At 36.2% G+C, this 23,298-nt stretch overlaps 1 protein-coding gene across 6 annotated transcripts in view; it reads right to left on the bottom strand.

The window, feature by feature from the left end:
- Positions 1 to 3,244: 3,244 nt before the first annotated feature.
- Positions 3,245 to 23,298, bottom strand: part of Usp16-45 (ubiquitin specific protease 16/45) — a 33,790-nt gene continuing 13,736 nt past the window's right edge. For 5 of the 6 annotated variants that reach the window (XM_069843909.1, XM_069843907.1, XM_069843911.1 and 2 more), the window contains 9 exons: positions 23,152 to 23,298; positions 19,312 to 19,530; positions 16,709 to 16,999; positions 15,932 to 16,145; positions 12,803 to 13,684; positions 10,477 to 10,661; positions 8,898 to 9,005; positions 4,933 to 5,165; positions 3,245 to 3,527 (listed from right to left, as the gene is read on the bottom strand). In XM_069843909.1, the coding sequence (XP_069700010.1) occupies positions 4,935 to 5,165; positions 8,898 to 9,005; positions 10,477 to 10,661; positions 12,803 to 13,684; positions 15,932 to 16,145; positions 16,709 to 16,999; positions 19,312 to 19,530; positions 23,152 to 23,298 (2,277 nt within the window). In that variant the 3' untranslated portion in view covers positions 3,245 to 3,527; positions 4,933 to 4,934. The remainder of the gene's footprint in view (positions 3,528 to 4,932; positions 5,166 to 8,897; positions 9,006 to 10,476; positions 10,662 to 12,802; positions 13,685 to 15,931; positions 16,146 to 16,708; positions 17,000 to 19,311; positions 19,531 to 23,151) is intronic. The other variant, XM_069843912.1, reaches the window with a different exon arrangement.

Raw genomic sequence — 23,298 nt, 5'->3', positions numbered from 1 at the left:
CAACGAGCTAGCACTCGATAGAAATACGACACAGTCCAAAGTCGACCATGGACAGTCTATTGTTTCTAGTTGCTAACCGCTTGGAGAGCTTTATCACGAGATTTGCAAAAAAACACCTCAAGCTTCGCGACTGTATATAGTAGATTGTGATGTTAGCATTGGTGCGTTTCGTCTTTGATTCTCTGTCGATTTTTGTATTGTTTTCTTACCTTCGCGTCAATTGTCAAGGAATGTTTTAACGTCAGCCATCTTAACGACAATTGCTAGCTTCAATCAGCTGGCAGGATGGCAGTCCATATTGGTAACATGGCACTGTAGTTCCAAGCTCGGCCGCTTAACTGTCAGTGTCCAGTCTTTCAAAAAAAAAAAAAAAAACAAGTATACCTACAATATATCTAAACTTTATTAAACTCAACGATTTATCAATTATGTTGTTGTTTCAATGCCTTGCAGCTAGCAATGAAGCCATTAGCATTCGTGCTCTCCGATACTTCTGGGCTACAGTGTCTTCTGCAGATAGTTGGCAGGATCATAACGGTTTTTACCAGGCACCAGTTTTACATTTTGGCAGTTACATCGCCCGAAAAAAAAAACACAATATGAATGGAGGATCGCATCTGTCTTTGGTCATCGGGTCCCTCAGACCTAGCTGGGAGGATTACATAAGTAAATCCACCGACCTTCCCCAACCGCCACTTGGGGGACATCCCTTCATGTCGTGACAGGCCAGCAAGATTTATCAATTATTAAATCACCAATTTTTAAACTATTAAAGAGATAATCATGCTATTAAATAGATAATTAAAGTGACAGGCCAGCAAGATTTATCAATTATTAAATCACCTATTTTTAAACTATTAAAGAGATAATCATGCTATTAAATAGAGACAATTACAGATATCATAGACAAGAAAAGTTATATTATTACCTTAAGTGGTTTCGTTCTTTTAATGATATGCCTGATGTTTTCTGCACACCAGCTACTCAAGTCTTGGTTGACTTGAGTGCAAGTATCACAGATTACATTACATTCATGACTGGGAAAAACAGCAGTAGCTCACAAATGAAGTGAGCTAGAGAAGGGGAATTCTGGATGAAATTGACAAAAGAAATATCTCAATTTGTTTCGTTTATTGAAGAATAGTTCACCGTGTACAGATTATATATATAGACAAACAATACTGTACCTGGATTCACTGTTTGAGCCAATGTAGATGGCTGTGGCGATATGTCCCTCCATTCTACAGCCACAGACCTTGCATGTGCCACTGCTCTCTACTCTCTTTGCGATCTCTTCTATTCCACCGCAGTAGTCTTGGGATGCCTGTATCTCCTTTTGTGCTCGTCTCCACTTTTGCATTCTTAACATTTGAATTTCAAGGCATTTTGAAAGTTAACACATTTTCACTACTACATTTTCTAAGTCCATAAACTACTAGAACAATTTCTGTCACTGAAAAATTACAATTCTAGTCTAATAGAATATAGTGTGTATATATTCAAAATTATAAAAGCGTTTGCCTCAGATCAAAGTTTTTTCAAAGTAAAATGTGGAACAGCCAGAAAAAAATCTAGGTTCAGACATAAAAAAACCCAGAAAATCAGCCAACAGCTAAAATTAAAATCAGTCCATTAGATTATGGCTACAACCCACCAAATATTGTAGAAAATTTGCTGACCTGGTAACAAAGGTCAGACTGCTTAGGGTTGCAATCAATGTTATAGAAGTAGATCAATCATTGAAAAATGCCATTTAAGTGATAAAACTAAATACCAGTAATAATTTGTTTCTGGGTACTAATTAATGAGGGTAATAAACTAAAAAAAGTATGTCTCCAAGTATCAATCAAATTCCAGTAGAATTAATACAAGAGGGTGAAAGTGCATTACCTAACGAAATTTATAAGTTTGTACTTGCTATTTGGGAAAATGAAATTGTACAAGAACAATGGAAGGAATCCATAATTGTACCTATCTTTAAGAAAGGGGACAAGACTAACTGTATTAACTTTCGAGGAATATCACTTTTGTTGATGTCCTACAAAATTTTGTCCAATTTACTGGTTGTTTTGTATGGTTGAGAAACTTGGACTCTCACTTTGAAAGAGGAACAGAGGTTAAGGGCATTTGAGAATAAGGTACTTAGGAAAATATTTGTGGCTAAAAGGGATGAAGTTACAGGAAAACAATGCAGAATTGCACGCGCTGTATTCTTCACCTGACGTAATTAGGACATTAAATCCAGACGTTTGAGATGAGCAGGGCATATATCACTTACGGGCAGAACCAGAAATGCATATATTTATAGTGTTAGTTAGGAGGCCAGAGGGGAAAAATACCTTTGGGGAGGCCAAAACGTAGATGGAAGGAGGTGGGATATGATGATAGAGACTAGATTAATCTTGCTCAGGATAGGGACTGATGGCAGGCTTATGTGAGGGCGACAATGAACCTCTGGGTTCCTTAAAAGCCTTAAGTAAGTAATAAACTACATATTTATTATATAAGACTTAGCTCTCTGGCCCTGTAAAGAATACAAGGTGTATGTTATGATTCAGCTCTAACTCTACTTTGGCTGAATGGTTAGCCACTAATGCCTTTCACCATGGTGACCCAGGTTCTATCTCCACCTATAGAATTTGCAGTTAGCAAAATGGATGCTGAGGGGTTATTGTCGAGGTCCTGCTGTTTCCTCCCCACCACTATTATCATACTACCACTGCATCACAGTCACCATTCACTCTGCGAGATTCCAAGCCAGGCCTCCAGAACAAATAACAGAAAATAGCAAAGATTGGAGAAAGCTAGGTTTGCAGTGAAATATACGCCCTTGGTCAGAACACTATGAATGAATGAATAATGAATAGTTCCTGTAATTGATGAATGAATGCGATCTTGCCAACAGAACGAAATCAGCTAGCAGAAAACCACTCAACTATTCCTTCTAAGCATCAATGCATTATTATTATCATGACTCCGAAGAATCTTACTTACTTACAAATGGCTTTTAAGTAACCTGGAAGTTCATTGTGTGTATAATTTATGTGCAAAGAAGTGAGAGAGAAATCACATACTAATATGTGAAAAAAAGAGATAAATCAGTGAAAGAATACAGCAAAGATTAAAAGTGGACACTTGCACATTCGTGCACACTTTCTTTATTATTATTACTTCCCTGGGCTAGGAATTAAATGGGAATATAGGATATGACACGATGGAGAACTGAAATAACTCTGCCAATGCGTAAGGCGACTCGACAGCGCATATATTAAATAATCTAAAATCTTTTTGCTTGAATACATTACAGTTCATAAATTATTCAGTTAATCATCTGGGCTAATAGTCTGATGGAAATACATCATATAAACCACAGAAGTGAGCCTAACTTAACACTGACAATATAAAAAAATTTCTCTCTTTTCAAGTAGAAATATCCGCCACACATAATGAACCTACATATTGTAGACTCGGAACATCAATATGAAGAGTAGATAGTATTGGGGAACTGTCCCAGACTGCAACCGACCCTGAAACAAAAATATATGAATGAAGAAAATACTGTAAGCATACACCATACGGCTACCTATAACATTTTAAAACATTATCCTAGAAATAAGCAATAATCTGTACAGTTTACTGAGACAGTGAGATGCAAGAATCTAGTGGCTATTTAATTTCATTAATAAAAGTAATTTATCCGAGTTCATGCAAGTAAAGATTAGAGTAACCCTTGTTCTTGGTACCGGTACATGTCTTCAGATACTAGTAAAACACAAAATTCACAGATACCTACCGAGGCTATGATTAATCTACATCAACTAACACGAGAAGACATCACGGATTCCGATTATTCTGTTTCAGAAGTAAAATGAACTGTAGCATAGTCATATATATGTACGAGGCGTATTTTTAAAGTAAGTACCATTTTTAAATTTTTCCATGGCAGTGCTATGGTAGTGATTTTTAGCATGTGCAATTACTTCCTCCATCCTTTAGGAACCCAGACACTGCTGTGAATGGCAGTCATTTTATGTTTCCTTATTGTGAAAGCATTTCGAAATGTTCAAAACAATCGAATAACCTCTCGACTGTGAAGTCTGATTAGTGATTCGTTTTTTCAAACATAAAAACAAAACTTCTATGTAATATCTCTTACTATCCTTTCTCAAGACTTTTTCTGGGGGGGGGGACCACATCTTTAATGTTTTTCCTCTACAAAAACAAGAGGATAAAACACTTCGTTTAAACTTGGCTTTATCTTTCTATATTTTCTTGGTCTCCTTATCAGCTTCTTTTATACAAATTATATCAGCTTCATTTAGTGTTTTTTGTACTTTGGCCATTAAATCTTTGACAATTTGCAGTCTCTTCTCCCTCGCTCTCTTTTGTCACTCTTATATTTTATCTTTTCTTCCTCCTTCCTTAATTCCTCAGCTTATTTGTGGACAGCTGCCACTTTCTTCTTCCAATCGCTTATGTTTTTCTTTAACTAGATGTTCAGCATACATTTTGTGAGCATCGAACATGCTATGATAAAGCCTTGAAAGTTGCATATCTCTGAAGGAAGTTGATGCTGTGGAAAGCATTTCTGGAATAATTTAAATAATGTCTTCTCACCTGCTCATATCAACTGTTTTAGTCCTGTTGACTACTGGTTACTGAGACTTTGCTCAGATGAATTTCTCAACCCTAGACTGTTATGCACACATACAAAAACGTAGGACCTGTAAAAACTATTCTTTCGTGTACAAATAGTTACAATGAAACAAAACACCATTAGATTTTCTTTCCATTCAATGGTACTGCAACACAAATATAGGTTTATCATCTCAGTCACTTTGTGAATGTGATTTACACAGGTCACATAAATTAACTCCTAATGCTATGGTGCTTAATAAAGAGTTAAGACTATGTACAGTTAATATCTCTCACCTCTACCAAATGCGTTCATAGAACAAGAGATAGGCTTGACTGCGGAGAACTCTCTCCTCTCCCACTTCCACCACACGTGAATCACTCACAAAATACCATTTTCCAGGGGGTGGTTCAGCACTACCACCCACTGCTATACCCCCTTCATCCTTTTCCATCCCTCGCTTTGGTGACTGTGGATCTGGAGGGAGGAACAGCCACCGAGGATCATTGTTCTTCAAAGGTGATCGCACCTATATCAAATAAAACACAGAGGACACTTAAATTTCGTATCTTAACTATGTGATCAAAGGCGAACTTTTGGTTCATTTTAATGGTGGTCTCTTACAGAAACAAACAGAATGGATAAAAATGATTGGCAAAACAGATCTAGAGGCAGGTAGGTTATTTTAATGTAGTCTTAGAAAAAAGTTTTGTTGCACAGATATTTTATAAGTCCCAGAAAGGAGGCAGTGCGCGTGATCAGAGGACGAGTGACATGGTTCACAAGAGAAGGACTAGTTGAGGTAATAAAATTAGTTTTGTTTCGTTGTATGTCTGATCATGCACACTGCCTCCTTTGTGGGAATTACAAAGTATCTGTACGACAGAAACTGTTTCTAAGACTGTATCTTCAGACAAAAAAAGTGGTGGTCAATACTGAAATGCTCTACTGGAATTAGAATGCAGAATGAATTGGATAACATCGAAAAGAGCCATTGGAATAATGATAATGATATTATGTACCAGTACCATTGAACGGTACTACAAAAAAAAATACGTATAATATTATCAAATAATAACTACAGAGGAAAATTTGAAAGAACTAAATCTGGACATCTTATCAACATTACAAAAAATTTATTTTAATGAAAACCTGCTGCATTATAACAAAGTTTTATAACAATGAATGTAACACCAAATATACAGGGGCATGCGGTGTATTTTTTGTGTGGGTAAGCTCTGAAATTTACTTACTGACATTTCTTTTATACACATTAGTCATGAATGTGATTCACGAGGATTTACCGTCCCTTACGGAGCTATTTTTAGCTTCAGAAAACTAGCCAATTAAAGAAATGGCACTTCTGAATAGTTCATTCTCTATTTGTAATATTTTTTACCCATAAAACTAAAGAAAAAAAGGTATTTTACTAATAACTTCAAATTAATGTAACTCTGAAAATATTGCGATTAGGACAAAATGTTTATATGACATCTTTTTCTCAGAATGGCCTTGTGCAGTAACAACGGTTTCACTGTCCCAGGTAGAACTGTCTCCTAATATGTCTTGAAAAAATCCAATAAATTCACCCCTATGTTCCCTTACAGTCTGAACAAGACGCGATGTAAAATTCCATCTAGTTGGAGCATGTCTAGGCATTTTTTTTAAGGTGTATTCCTTAAGACGTTGTGTTCTTTTGGACGATTTACTGAAGAAAGAACCCAAACCAGTTAAAGTCTGTAAAAATATTCTGCACTCTTTCAAACACGTAAGTGACTGCAACAAGATTAAATTTAATTTATGACTGAAACAGTGCACAAATATTGCCTTAGGATATTTTTCAAGAACTTTAGCTCTCAGTCCATTTGTGTGACCAGCCATGACAGCAGCTCCATCGAACGTTTGAGCAACGAGCTTGTTACTTATGTCATACTCAGTGACTATATTTTGGACATGTTCGAATAAACCACTGGCAGATCTATCATTGCTTACATCAGTAAAACATATGAATCTTTCATTAATCTCACCATTCTCTGAATCAACACACCTAAGAGTGGTTGAAAGCTGGGATGCATTCATAATGTCTGAAGTTTCGAAAAGCATGATTGCAACAAATGACGTTTTTGAAAGTTCTTGTTTTATGTTATCCATAACAACATCACTTACAGCGAGAATCAAATCATTCTGTATTCGATTTGAAGTTCTGCAGAATGTGGTAGAGGTTTCCGGATGATGGCTGAGGGTTAAGTCATATTTTGCAAGGTAATTGAGCGCACATAAATATACTCCTTTGTTAACTGCCTCTTCTGACTCACAATGACCACGAAATGGCAATTCATGTATGGCTAGAAAACAGACTGTATCAATTAACCTCTTCAATATTTCCCTGTTCTTTCGCACCATTTCACTGTGTTGCTCGACATTGACACGAAGTTGTGATGTCTATTCGAGATGATCCAAATGACTTAGACTGTAAAACACTAAAAATATGTGCCTGTGACTTTTCATGTTTATTAATGGCATTGTGCAGATTGTTCAGATTATCATAACCATTTTTAGACCAAACTGTTTCTTCTTTAGAAAACATAAGACAGGGCCAGCAAAGAGTTTATTTAATTTCGCACTTCCTGCAATCCACTGAGATTTCTGATATTAGGACACTTGAAAATGTCGAGTATATTCTTTTCCTTTGTCTTTATAAGCTGCAAAAAGCGTTGGCATTTCAGGACATGGTCGATCACTTTGTATTATGTTTAATTTTTCTTGCAAAGAATGTAGTCGAAATGGGTGTTTCAATAATTTTTCGATAGGACATAACGAATCGCCCATTCTTAATCAATATTTAATTTATACACAGAAAACTACGACATAAATTGTCACTCACAAAGAAACAAATCTTCAAATAACTGAGAGATCCTGAACACTATCTCAATTGACAAACAAATCGCATGTTTCACACACACTGCCAAATTCAACAATCAACACTGGTATTTTTCTGCAGGAACTTAACAAGCCAGGACAAGCGATAATCCCAGCGCTTATTCTTTCTGTGTACGGGCGTATAGGCAATACAGTGGTACACAAGGAAATTTTCCATCCTTGTCTACTGTCCGTGCATGCGCCAGCACTGTAAAATGAGGCTAAAGGCAAGCTGTGAACAAAGAGCTGCCTTACTGCAGAAATGTAGTTAATGCAGAACATTTATATATGAAGTGCAGAATACACTCTATTAAAAGTGTTTATCTATAAGCTGAATGAGATAAAATGATACATTAATTTGAAGTGTATGTAGGGTATGTGGCGCTCATCCTGCTTACCCTAAATGTACGCCCCTGCAAATATATATTAAATGCTGCAGCCACTGATGACACACTGTTGCCCACTTTTCTCCTCTTTCAGTCAGAGTCCTCTAAGAACCTACAAAATGTTACTTCATGTATTGTACAAATGTCTATATGTTAAAATGGCAGTGAAGTTAACGATTTGCTGTGTATTTAGATAAAGAATAAATTGTTCTATTTTTAACAAGCAGGACATATTAAAATCTTTTCATCATATGGGGTAGAGACTAGAACACTCTAAACAGAGAAGGAAAACAATGTCAGCTAAACATTAAACAGAATTACTATCATAACTATTTACTAATTTATCACACCAAAAAAATGAACGAAGCTCTTGTTTTCAATTGTTTAATATGCAAATAAAATAAATATGACATCATTTGTAAATTATTAACCACTAATAAATAACTTCTTTTAGAAATGCTTGTAGAATCACTTTGAGGAATATTTATTTGTAACCTGTAAATTGTTACACCATACTTTTGTAGAATGCACCCCTGTTCACAAGGCAGCAATGCTTAGTGGAAGTACAGCCACCAAACCTTGCCTTACGCTTCCTCTTAAGAACACGGTTCTTTTATGTACCATAAAATAATATGACATGAGGCCTCTAAATTTACACTCTGACGAATCCAACAAAATGTATACGCAACTCAGAAAAGAATTCATCATAATCGTCAAAAGTAGGCAGAGGCGCAAAAGGCATATATGCCAATATGTGCGGCATTGGGGCAGGGAGGAGGGAGGAAAACTCCTTGTGAGGGAAGCTATATTAAGAATTTGTATTGCCTTATTTTAAGTTCGAACCCACAGAACAACAGGGTACATGACAGTACTCAACCATTACAGACAAATGAGCCCATGTTAAAATTATGGTATGGTGAATATGTAAGCAAGATGTAACGAGTTTTAAGCCTCACCTTCACATATGCAACATAATGTCCACCATGTAGAGTACCGCTGTGCTCCACAACACCATAGAGTGCATACTGCACCTGATTCTGTCCTGGCTTCATCATCAGCGAATCCTGCATTGATAAACAATAGATATCACATATTAATAGGGCTACCATACATTATTTCCTCATTTTAGGCCTCTGGATTATACATTCAGTAGGAATTTTAAAATCTTTTTAAAAGGTTCTGCATTTTGACTCCCTTAATTATTGTTAACTTTTTTTAGCAAATATTATTTACTGTTTACCAAACGTCAATTGTTTTTCTTAATTTTAAGTATATGATTTCGTGTTTTCTTTCGTTTCCAATCACTTTCTTTCTTGTCAGCTTGTTTCCACATTAAAAATTATTACATATGATGTGTTAGTCAATCTCTGTCCTACTTTGTTTTTGTATGCTTGTGTGTAAATTCGTAACCATAATGCAGAAAGAAAATGCAAGTTAATATAAAACGACAGAATAGGGTTTGTGAGGTAGAAATGAATGGAAAACTGATGTGTTAAATTTTGTATTTATTATGTGGTAGATGTTTGTATTTCCCTTGATTAACTTGTATTTCTTTTAATTTTGTCTTTCAATTGATTACATTAAAATTACAGTAATATCACAAATAGCACAACAATAATAATAATAATAATAATAATAATAATAATAATAATAATAATAATAATAATAATAATAATAAAAAGAAGAAGAAGACGACGAAGGAAAAAAGAAGAATAAGAAGAAGAAAATCGCAAGTTTCCATTTCCAAAGAATTCTCTTTTTTTTGCCTCTATTTTTATAAGATGAAACACGGTATTCTTCTCCATTCTTAAAATTCAGATATGTTACCCGTAAATATAATGGAAGGAGGATGTCTAATTCTTAACACTACAGTGAAAGAACATTCTGCTTTATTGATCCGAGACATGAAAAAGAGTTAAAGAAAACAAAAATGAAGAACATTCGCAGTTAAATAGAAATGGCGAGCAGAAGCTGTAGTATGTTGAATACAAAAATATATAAATAAATAAAAAAAAATAATAATAATTGAATGACACTAAGTAGAAATTAACCAACTCACAAAGTGAGAAAGTTGAGCCAAATGTGTAAATTCTGTCCTTTATGTTCATTTTACATTTATATTTTGGAACTCACTACCTTTTGTAAACCGGGGAACATAAACTATATTTACAAAATATTTAAATAGATTTTACGACCTTTAATTTAGAGCTGTAAAGTACGTCCTTTAATCAGAATATCTCTCTTAAGAAAGGAACAGACCATGAGGTCTAATTTTTCAGCTCTACATTACAAATTTAATGTGTTAGATTTTTCTGTGAGACATCTGAAAACAGGTGTGATATCACAGGCAGGCACAATCAACTAGAACTTGCGTTCTAGTTATTTCTCGGTTATGGTAGATCTCCATCAAGTTTTCACTATTCTTAGGGAATTCATAGAATACAGTTTTCGAAAAAAAGGTCAGGAGGAGTTAAGTGAGTCCCTCTGCAGGCACCCGAGGTGTGTATATTTCCGATTATGTCGCCTCTCACTTGCCTTGTACATGGCAGAGCAGATAGGAGCGAGATCGAGCACAAGAGGGAAGCTGACATGACGGGACATCTTGCGGAACATGGCACGATCCACCTGGAACCTCTTGAGATGCAGTATCAGAACTGCAGGGGGAGTCTTCACTAACAGCTGCTTTGTTGAGTTGGTGCAAACCATCTTACCTTCTTTACCTGCACAAACATTAACACTAAATTAAGTAGGTCACTGTAATACCAAAGTTACACTGCAATTAATGATAAGGCCTATATTTCATGTCAGTTCAGTCACCTTTTTCATCCACATACTCTACAAATTTATTTTTGCAATTTAAATTGATTAATAATAATCGGCAGGCAGATCTTTGAAAAGATGGACTTGAGATCGGAACAGGCCTTAGGCCTAATCCTTGAATGAAATAAGAAGAAGAATCTCACTATTATCTGTTCATATTTTTGGAATCAATAACAGTTCTCTATCAATATTCGGATTTTAATGACATGTTATCTTGTATTTGGAAGTTTACAATCAGTGCTGATTTATATGCGTTTTTAGGCTTTCACACTCAATGTGATAAGACTTTGAGGTATTCCACCGTATCCTAGAAGTTAACATTTCCCATAGTTCAGAACTAATACAAGTTCCATCATCAGGGCAAAATGAGTATGACAAGCAAGATCGCCTATTCTGTTAGGCTTGTTATGTTTGGCTATTCCAAATAACTGAGCCAGTAGCCAGATATGAGCCCGCCAGAATAAGTGATCCCTCTGGTTATACCCATTTTGCCCTGATGATGGAAGCTACATATAGATCTGAAATACTGGAAATGTTACATGCTAGGACACAACGAAATATAAAAAAATGATGACTTCTTTACAAATCATGATTATGGTACCCTACTTGCAAAATTGTGTCATTAATATGTTATTTTTTAACATTTTGTAATTTTAGGTTTTTCTCTTTCTCGTTTTTACGTCAAATTATGTCTTCGTTTTTTTTTTCTCAGTTTGGCATACTAATATGTATTTTACTCTGCCTACGTGTGTAATATATATCATTCTAATATCTCACTGCGATTTTATGAGCAATATGAAAATCCTTTACTATCAATACATGCAAAACACCACATAACTCAGCAAAGGCTAGAGACAAAACTTTGAACTTCAATGCTGCAACCACTTTACTACATGACTTCTTCACTCTAATAGTAAAGGATTGTAAAAATAATGAAGTTTCTCATGGATAAGCTCGTCATATCACTTACAATATGATAAAGTGAAGATGACAATACAACCAACAAAGCTGAGAATCATTATTAAATTCTTTTTAGAAACAAAGAAAACAAATCATATAACAATTAAAGATATTCTACCAAAGAGTTACAGTATGGTAAGTACAGATTTACATTTTTTATTACTTTGTTTAAACTTTAATTTCTTTTTGGAGCTTGTTGTGGCCAAATGACTATAAATACAATATTGAAGATAAAAGTTTGTATTTCATTTTATTACTTAGGAATATAGTTAATACAATTACTTTAAGCTGTAATTACCTACTTCACTAGTTTATTTTAACACATGAAAGTGATTGTATTAACTATATCTCCTAAGTGATATTGAAGTATTAAAAGTGTGTAATCAAGATGATTAATTTTATTATTAAACTAATACTATAATACTGCATGGTATGAACATATTTACTTTTCGTTATATATTTTGTTTAGTTTTTTCACTCTCCTGTAAAGTTGACTTTGGAACACATAGCCACTTTTAAAGTCCGCTCGCTCATTTGGTACCCAAGCAGCAACAAAATTATTGGAAAGCCTTTGAAGCATGTTACCGCAACAATAAACTAATTAATTCTCTAAGCATTAACATTCAGCATGCCTATCATTATTGACTTGACTTCTAAAAATACTGCTGAGCGTTCTTTTGTCATGTCGCATCAATCAGCATGTCAGCAATCAGACTCTGTTATTCTTCAGTGGGAGCTGCTAAGTCCACAGGAATCATTTCCATGTTGCCAGATTGTGTCTTAGCTACTATTGGCGCTCTGTTGGTATAATATATTAGGCACATAAGATTTTATTGTTTAACAATGAAGGAGAGGGGCACAACAACAGCGCATAACAAAAAAACTCCCATCCCTGCAGCTAGTGTTAATTATTGAAAGAAAACCCGCTTCCCTTTTATCACAAATGTGAACCTTTAGAAAACTTAGATAATAATACAAAGAAAGCCGCCTTCTTGGTATCAAATAGGCAAATGGACTTTACAGGCACAGCGACAATTTACTTTTTGAGAACTCGTCCCATATGGTTATGGTTAGCACTTACCTTGATTTTGTCTCTGAGTACAATTCTCACAGCCAACCTTGTTGTTACCCGTCATCAACTCAAGTGCAGTAAACTGGTTGAGACATGACTGAAGTGAACATTCCCCATCATCACACTGGTAGCGTGGAGATACAGTGGCACTCCAGTTGGTGACAACATCTCCTTTGCAACTGCTGTCCGTCACTACATCACTTTCCTCCACTACTTGTTCTACTTCATCTGCTTCTTCTACTCGTTCTACTTGACCTGTTTTTTCTACTTGATCTAATTTCTCTGCTTCTCCCACTCGTTCTACTTCTTCCATTTGATCCACTCGTTCTGTGTCTCCTCCACAGACAAGCGGCTCTTCACAACCATTTGTGTTTGGCTGCGACACAAGAACGAAACTAGTGCACGTGTTTGTGTAGTAATCCACTGTCAGCCGAGACATGTCCTCACACAAGTCTGAAACTGGAAGGCTCTTTGCTTCCTCAACGGGGCTATACCTTGCGGCACCTTCACCACTGTCCATATCATCGTCGTTGCAGAACTCGAAACGAGAGACCGGCCTGGCGCAATCGGGAGACGCACAATCACCTTGAGCAAGCACTGAATAGTCTATATTGACCTCGGAAGAGACGGGACTTGGAGTGTCTCTGGAGGGGGATTCTATCATCAAGTCTCCATTGCACACTGGTGACAAGGACTGCCGATCAACTTCACCCATATCTGCAGGAGACGCTGGACTGGCGAGGGCAGAATCACCATTGGCGAGCTGTGAAATGGGGCTCTCTACTGCAGAGTCTTCGTTGCCGAGCTTTTCCGAGCTGTAGCCTGACTCTCCCACATCCTTGGAGCCTGCATCCTGCTCCACATTGTCCTCCACATCTGCATCACTCTGCTCTGTTATTAGAATAAACACTTTTTTAATCCAGTCTCAAATATATTACAAGAAATACATTCACTTCGTTTAAAGATCAGCATTCCACTTATGACAAATATGAAGAAATTACCTATCTATATAGATTCGTGACATTTGCAAGATGCAGTAACGGAAATTGTTTTAATTTTTCCTATTTCTGCACCATTTCTTTATACTTCTTCCCATAACCCTAAAAAACGCACTTTCGAATAGCACAATAACGCGAAAAAAATCCAAGTTTTAAACTAACTCCAGTAATTCTTGTTTTATTCGCAAAATTTTTATATCCCTTATTTCTCGTGAAAAACAACAATTGAATAGACTACAGCTGACTATTGTGGATTTTATGTTGTAAGCAAACAGCTGGATACATTAGGAAGATTGATTGATTCACAAAATTTTAGTAGTAATGCATGCATTTTCATCATTTCCATCTTTTCTTTATTTAAATGGCATATTTCATTCCACCAATTTGGTAACAATTTAATGCAAGCCCATTTTTCCCATTTGAAAACAAACTGCTCTCACTAAGTGATCATGCAGTCAAAGAGGAAAAAATTTATGATCAATCTACGATGTGATGCAAAGTCAGAATTCAAATATCGTGGTCTCCTCCGTAAATTCTAAGCTCTATGGTTTCCCAACAAATAAATCTTCAAGAAATAAGTTTATTTTTAATACTACAGTATATACATTTTAGAAGTAAAAGAATTTTCAAAAGGTATAAAAATATTCCATTAAGAAAAAAAATTGTGAGAAATTTGTTCTATTCCACATGAAAACAATATATTTTGATGACAAAGCAAAAATTTCGTAATATACAAAAGAACGGCGTTATTTTGCGAATGAAATATTTTCTCTCCCACCTGTCACTGCGAGATGGAATTACTGTATGAAGTTTTATATTCTTTTCATACATTTCGTATTTCTATCAGTATTTAAAGATTCTGTATCTCTATTTAAAGCATAAAACTTATCTTTCAACAATCACTCACCAATTAATTTCTACAACTGCAGTACATCTGAACACAATTGCCACTGTATACAGTAAGGGTACAAATTGTAACCATGATGCCCACACATGTGTAAAACGTAATACTAATTAGAATTACATAATGAAGGATGGCATGTCAGATTTGTACCAAAGTCTATACCCTAGTCAACAGAAAGTGTGTCATGTATCATCGATCTAAAGGTAAGGTCACACATAGTTACTTTTGCAGTATTGCAGTACAAAATACCGTGCAACTCTCATACTGCGATGTGTGAACAATGGTGCAACCTGAAAAGTAATGTTGTGCACAGCTTAAAAGTAGCAACGTGTGAATAGGGTTCTCAGGGTTGCAGCCACAGCATTTTTTATATCGGTTTTGTTGAAACTTTTGCAGTGGTTGCGACCAGTGTTGCTACCCAAATGTGCCAATAATAGTTTATATTGTTTTGTTCTCCATTTTATAATTAAAAGAGTGATAAGTAAGTTATCTCATGAGCTTCATACTCTGAAACTCTAATGCGAACATAACCACAAAATGTATTGAAGAATCAACATGGAGATGCAAAGCTGCAGCTAAACTGCTGCTGCAAAAGTAGCACCTTGTGTGTGGACAGACTTGCAACTTTTGCAGCGCTTGGGTTGCACAGCATGAAAAGTAGTGTGCAGCATGCTACTTTTGGCTTATGTGTGAACATGACACACAACTTTTGGCAGTTGCAGTAGAAAGTTGCACAACAAAAGTAGACTGTGACTTTACTTTAAGATTATCAAAAAACTATCATTATCTATGCCATATTGTTACATATTTAGAAGGTACACAAATAGTTTGGACATTACTTATGGAGAACACCTGATGGCCAGAATGATTATATGATATAAGAATGGACATCATCTGGGCTACAGTACCACAATAAACTAAGGCAGTCTTGGAAAGACGACATTACAGATGTTATGGCAACCCATGCATTTCAAGAGAATATACGAAACAGAACAGGATGGCAGCAATAGCTGCAAAATCTGTGATAATAAATAATAATAAAATCACTTAGGAAGGACACATGCAGCACATGGTGACAAGTTCTAACTGAACAGTAGCAACGGCAGTAAAAACTTGATCAAGTACCTAATAAAATAATACATGATGGACGTAACTTATCAGAAGAAAGAGAAAGTTTCTACAAAATATAAATCTACTATCAATCACGACATGGTTTCAAACATAAAACACATTTACCTGACTCGGCTGAATTCTTGACAATGGCACTCTCTTCTGCAATGGTTGGTTGTTCTCCTTCTGCTCGCCAGCCCTTCTGTTTCTTGCGTTCCTTTCTTGCCTGTTTGCGTTCCTTCTTCATCTGATGTTTTGATGGCTGACCCTCTGACACATTGCCACATAGATCGTAAGATTCTTCATTGTTGCTCTTTCTCCTCATAACAGGAGGCTGAGGCTGAATGAAAAGGAACAGTTCTGGTATCAGCACAATAATTTATTAAAGGCATTAAGTAAACCCTGGATAGGAGACTCATGATCATGAATCTAGGACTGCTACCTGTGAACTAGAGGGATAAAGAAGCAAGATAGTAGACTCAGTGATACTGATATCAGAAACCACTTGTTTCCAATTTCAAAGATTGTCACACAGTCTTTAGGCTTATTAAGTTAGCATCAGTGCAAAAACACTGTCTCTTGATATAAATAAAATTGAGCGGAAGTGAGTATTTTCTTGCAACATCTTTCAATTTTTTTGTTTGCTTACAAGGGAATGGTTAATAGGATCATGTCAAAACCTCCCCTCAAACTGTGCATATGGATCTTCACAGCAGACACACAAGACATTTCCCACTTGCAGTCTTGAATTGTTTTTATTCACGAAATTTCCTGCTTTTATTTCTGTTAATCCAGACTTTGAATAATTTGGATAATTCTCAGCACCAATTGGTCCCAGATTAACAGGGTTACACTGCATGTCTAACAATCCTACTCCTCTCTGAGTTATGGTTTCAGCCATACCTTGTCTGCCATGACAGGCAGACTGAGATCCAGGAAGCTCTCCACACGCTGTGAAGTGTGGCGACAACTCTGGCACTCCAGAGTGCTCACCAGGAAACCGCGGAACACCTGCTCAGGATGAAGCATCATTTCTGCTGCCTGACGCCCATATGCCTTCGCTTTTGCCCGGACCTCTTCTTCCACTTGGGTGGGATTAGACTTCCCAGACAACCCATGCAGCTGCAGGATGGAGCTTTGGTATCTCTGCAATGAAACGTCATTATCTGTCCCAATCATATCAGTGAGCACTGCCTGGAAAAAGAGAAGGAAACTAAATGACAACAAAAGCTGGAGGAGAGAGAAGAATGGAGAGAGAGGCAAAAGAAACGGAAAATAAAAATGAGAAGGAGCAAGAGAGAAAGAAGTGGATATGGAAGAGCAAGAATTTAAGGAGAAGGTGAGACAGTACAGCACAGGAAAGCAGCAGCAGAAATGGAGAAGCGAGTGATGAAGGAAGATAAGAGGAATATAAGAGGGGGGGAAAAGGAGCATTAGAGAAAGGATGAGAAAAAGAAGCCGAAAAGGAGCAAGAAAGAAAGAAACAGGAGGAATAAGGAAGCAAAGAGGACACATAAGAGAAAGAATAGAAGAAAGAGAGATAGGAGGCAAAGAGGAAACATAAGAGAAGGAATAGAAGAAAGAGAGATAGGAGGCAAAGAGAAAACATAAGAGAAGGAATAGAAGAAAGAGAGATAGGAGGCAAAGAGGAAACATAAGAGAAGGAATAGAAGAAAGAGAGGTAGGAGGCAAAGAGAAAACATAAGAGAAGGAATAGAAGAAAGAGAGATAGGAGGCAAAGAGGAAACATATGAGAAGGAATAGAAGAAAGAGAGATAGGAGGCAAAAGAGGAAACATAAGAGAAGGAATAGAAGAAAGAGAGGTAGGAGGCAAAGAGGAAACATAAGAGAAGGAATAGAAGAAAGAGAGATAGGAGGCAAAGAGAAAACATAAGAGAAGGAATAGAAGAGAGATAGGAGGCAAAGAGGAAACATAAGAGAAGGAATAGAAGAAAGAGAGGTAGGAGGCAAAGAGGAAACATAAGAGAAGGAATAGAAGAAAGAGAGATAGGAGGCAAAGAGAAAACATAAGAGAAGGAATAGAAGAAAGAGAGGTAGGAGGCAAAGAGGAAACATAAGAGAAGGAATAGAAGAAAGAGAGATAGGAGGCAAAGAGGAAACATAAGAGAAGGAATAGAAGAAAGAGAGATAGGAGGCAAAGAGGAAACATAAGAGAAGGAATAGAAGAAAGAGAGATAGGAGGCAAAGAGGAAACATAAGAGAAGGAATAGAAGAAAGAGAGATAGGAGGCAAAGAGGAAACATAAGAGAAGGAATAGAAGAAAGAGAGATAGGAGGCAAAGAGGAAACATAAGAGAAGGAATAGAAGAAAGAGAGGTAGGAGGCAAAGAGGAAACATAAGAGAAGGAATAGAAGAAAGAGAGATAGGAGGCAAAGAGAAAACATAAGAGAAGGAATAGAAGAAAGAGAGGTAGGAGGCAAAGAGGAAACATAAGAGAAAGAATAGAAGAGAGAGAGATAGGAGGCAAAGAGGAAACATAAGAGAAGGAATAGAAGAGAGAGAGAGAGGAGGCAAAGAGGAAACATAAGAGAAGGAATAGAAGAAAGAGAGATAGGAGGCAAAGAGAAAAAATAAGATAAGGAATAGAAGAGAGAGAGAGAGGAGGCAAAGAGGAAACATAAGAGAAGGAATAGAAGAAAGAGAGATAGGAGGCAAAGAGAAAAAATAAGATAAGGAATAGAAGAGAGAGAGAGGAGGCAAAGAGGAAACATAAGAGAAGGAATAGAAGAAAGAGAGATAGGAGGCAAAGAGAAAAAATAAGATAAGGAATAGAAGAGAGAGAGAGACAGGAGGCAAAGAGAAAACATAGGTGAAAGAATAGAAGGAAGAGGAGAGAGAGAGAGATAGGAGGCAAAGAGGAAACACAGGAGAAAGAAGAGAAGAAAGAGAGAGAGATAGGAGGCAAAGAGGAAAAATAAGATAAGGAATAGAAGAGAGAGAGAGAGAGAGAGAGATAGGAGGCAAAGAGGAAACATAGGAGAAAGAAGAGAGAGAGAGATAGGAGGCAAAGAGGAAACATAGGAGAAAGAATAGAAGGAAGAAAGAGAGAGATAGGAGGCAAAGAGGAAACATAAGAGAAAGAATAGAAGGAAGAAAGAGAGATAGGAGGCAAAGAGGAAAAGTAAAAGGCGGAATAGGCGAGAGATAGGAGATAAAGAAAAAGATAGAGGAGGAACAGGAGTGGAAGAAATAGGAGGCAAAGAGACAAAGTAAGAGAAGAAAGAGATGTGAGGAAAGAGGAATAATGTAGAGCAAAGAAGAAAACAGGAAATAAGTAGAGAAAAGGTAAAGGACAGCAAGAAAAGGAGAGGAGGATGAAGAAAAAATGGGACAGAAGTAAAAGGAGACAGATGAAAATATTTGGATAGTGAGGATTATCGCGATACTTGGGTCCATTCCACACGAGCAATGTCAACATTATTGTACAAAACTGTCTTTAGCAGTCAGTCACTAGTGCTTCTCTCCATAACAAACGTGGTCCTAACCTTCAGATCCTCAGTCCTCACTCCTTCTAGAAGATGCCTGAGCAGCTCATGAGAATCATGCTGCTCTCCACCTCCAAACTGCGGACAGCGTTGAATCAACTTATTCAACAAACGTGATGGGTTGTACACATCACACTTGGAGGACTGCAGCTCTATTAATGTTGAAGCGAGTATCTCAGTGAGATTACCCCACTTGCCAAGTTCTCCTTCCAGCACTGGCTGTAACATGCAGTTAAGTCTACAGTAAGTACATTTCAAAAGATCTCATTTCACAGTATAGCATCTTACAGCTTTTAATACTTTATGCAAAAAGTGTTTGCGACCTAAGTTGACAAAGATCTATACATTTCTGTCACATTGCAAACACAATACACTTAGTTAGTAAATAAATAAATACAGTCAACTTTGGATATAGTGAACTCGGTTATAGTGAACCTAAATCATTGGTCCCGACCTGCATACATTAAAAAGTACATTAATATTTCCGTTTACAGTGAACCCTCGCTTCGGTTATAGTAAACCTTAAAAATTGAAGTTACAAGAGTTGCATCCTGACAAATTCTTATTTGAAGTCAGACCTTCTTGTATAAAATTGAAAGAATGTGTTGAGAACAACATTCTAAGTTTCTTACTCCTTTAGTCAAAGGACAAAGATAGGATTAGTGATTCCCAGACAATGAGCTGTACTGTAAATCCAGGCAACACATGACGACCTTGCCTCACTCCACCGTCGAAGGGTTGCCATTCTGATCTCAAGCACACTACTCTACTGTTATTTCTAATCCTTCACCGCCAAAGGCTTGCCTTTTGTTATCAGAAATATTTCCATTATGACGAATAGCACTGAAATAGTGGAAAATGAAACTGCCTTCCTTTATTAAAAGGGGACGGACATTATGTCCAGTGTATAAATGGAGGTAAGATTCCGATGGTTTTCAAACTTCATCAACCCTCTCACAGTTTCCATTAAGTGACCTGGGAAATTCCAAGGCTGAGTACGCAGTAACACCAAAACAGCATTTGTCATTTGTACCTGAAGATCAGTCTATTTCTAGTGTTCGAACAGTGAATGTACTGTATAAAAATGTCGAAGTATAAAGTGTTTTCTTTGGAAGATAAGGCAAATATTGTAAGTGACATTGAATGTGGTCTTTCGCAAGCGGATGTGGGTTGACAGCATAGTTTAAGTAAATCAACTGTGAGTAACAGTACACAGTATGCAGCATAATTCATTCCACAAAAATGAAATATTTTAATTACTGTATAGTATTTTATTTTCTTGTTCACAATTTCATTCATTCCTGTCATTTAAGGTTAGGAGAAAGACACTTCGGATTTAGTGAACCCGGATGTAGTGAACGAAATATGCAAGTCCACAGAAGTTCACTATATCCGGAGTCGACTGTAAATAAATAAATAAACGGAATTCCTCGAAAGAGGAGGAGGAAGAACAGATGAGATCTGGAACAACAGAAACAAATGGAGGTTCTTCATACATCGACATGAAGAACTCAAAAATGATGATGACAACGATGATGATGATGATGATGTAGTACAAAACTCATCAGCAGGGAACGGATTTATATGGACTAAAAATATATGAAATATGTAAATATATATGTAGTTATTTTTACCAAAATATGGAATTAAATATGGATTTTTACCAAAATATGGAATTAAATATGGACTTAAAATTATAAAAAAATGACTATGTACGTTAAATATTGGTACATTTTAATCAAACTAAACAAAAAATATAATGGACGTACCTTATCTTCCAATGTAGTTTCAACAAAACACAATTTTTATTGTCTGTTACCATAACAATAGGTTACAAACATTTCTTTCAAGTGCTGAAAAGTGAATCTTCTTCTATTGTCTCTGAGGATAGATTTATACTGACTAAAAGAGCGTTCGACGTCACAAGAAGTAACTGGTACATAATTCAATTTCACAATGTCTGCTGGGGATAAGTCCAAGTTAATCTTCACTGTTGATTCACCACTCATCACAGCAACAACCTTTTGTAGTTCTTCATATCCAGGGTTTTTTGAAAGTACAGTGTCCACCTTAGCTCTTACTGCATCTGCAACTTTACCTCTACCACGATTCAGTTGTTCCACAGTACTATTTATAATTTCAAAACTTTCAGATAGTGAAAGGTGCCTATTTTGGAGACTTTTGAGCGTTTTTATGATGCATGAAAATGTATGCTGAATGTGAGCTAAGTCATTCTTCACACTTATGTCACAGGTAACTGTTTTCGCAGTATCAATTGAGACTGCATCTTCAGAGTCCAATGCAAGGAGAACATTGTTAATAGAGTCTATATGTTCGGCATAATATTCAACTGCTTCTAGCCATGTACCCCATCTAGTTAAAATTGGCTTTGGTGGCAATGGAATTTCAGGGTACATTTCTTTCAACACGTTAACTCTACTGGGAGCTTTGAGAAATACTTTTTTCACTGATGAAATCAACAAATCTACTTTAGGGAAATTGTCTCTGACCACTTCTGCCACACGATGAAATGCATGCGCCACACAAGTAAAATGAGTCAATTTAGGATATACAACAGATAATGCTTGTCCAGCTTTGACCATATAAGGGGCAGCATCGCTAATAAAGAATAACACATTATCGTACATAATACCCTTTGGCCACAGGATACCCATAGCTTCGTTGAACAGTTTAACTATAGTTTTGTTATTGCACTTTTCTAGAACATCACAATGTAAAAGAATTCGTTCAGAATATTGTTCACTTAACAAACCGATAACTACATTACCAACAAGTCTACCTTCTTTGTCGGGAGTCTCATCAATGGAAACCCAAATTGAACTATCTTTAATTTCATCTCTTATCTTCTGTATTGTCTCATCGTAGATGGATGGAGCATACGTCTTCCTAAGTGTTGACTCATCCGGGATTGTATGTTGAGTATATTTTTCAAGGAATTCCCTGAAGACCTTATTCTTTAGTTTGTAGAGAGGAATATCAGCAGAGATGAGAGAACGGCACAGGTCGATGTTAAACTCAGATCTTACATTCGATGTTGTTGGTTGTGTTAAAAACAATTGTCTCTGCTTGGAATTTAGTTGTTTGTTGGCCTGATGTTTACTAGTTGTAATGTGTTGTTGCACCAGGAACTTTTGTGTAGATGATACTGCACACTGACACAAATTACAAAATAATATTTTATTGTCAGTTGATAAACCATCTTCTTTAAATTCTGAAATGTAACTTGTTAGTTTTGATTTTAAATTGACTGAATGACGTACTTTTGGCATATTTACCGTCTTTATAGTATGATTTACAAAACTGAACCTATGTGTACTCTGACTGGCATTTAACTGTTGAGCTGCACAACTGAAGTCTGTTAAAAATTTTAAATTAAATTAATACAGTTTTGTAACTTACTTTCCCATTGTTGATAGGACTGCTAATTTTCAAATAACTCTGATGTTAAAGGGATTACTGAACATGTGTTTAAATCTCTATTGTTGAAATGTATTTTTAAAAGTTAATGGAATTTTGTTTTGTTTTATTGTTAAACCTAATATAATATGGACTGTTTTATATGAAATATGGAAAATATATGGAAATTAACGAAAATATGTACTAAACTCTAAAATATGGAAAAATATGGAAAATAAAAGTAGGATTTTTCAACCCTACACATTGTGAAACATAAAGATAATGCAAAATATAAATTATATTAGCTTTATAAGTAAATATGTATTTACATATAAATCCTTTCCCTGCTCATCAGTAATAGTCTGACTATCAGTATTTATTAATTTAACAGGGAGCTTCCAACAGAGAATACAAAATACCAACCAGATCTTCATTTTCAGGATCGCCAGGTAAGCTGAACTTGGTGCCTGGTTCACTCATTTCTTGCAGCACTGGCAAGAGGAATGGAGTCCGTGCCAAACACTGAAGCACTGCATTGAAGAAACACGTGTTGCCTACATTGCATAAACC

The sequence above is a fragment of the Periplaneta americana genome, chromosome 13 (genome assembly GCF_040183065.1).
Source record: "Periplaneta americana isolate PAMFEO1 chromosome 13, P.americana_PAMFEO1_priV1, whole genome shotgun sequence".
NCBI classification, from domain to species: Eukaryota; Metazoa; Arthropoda; class Insecta; order Blattodea; family Blattidae; genus Periplaneta; species Periplaneta americana.
The sequence above is the reverse complement of the archived record's forward strand: the minus strand, read 5'-3'. Positions and strand labels throughout refer to the sequence as shown.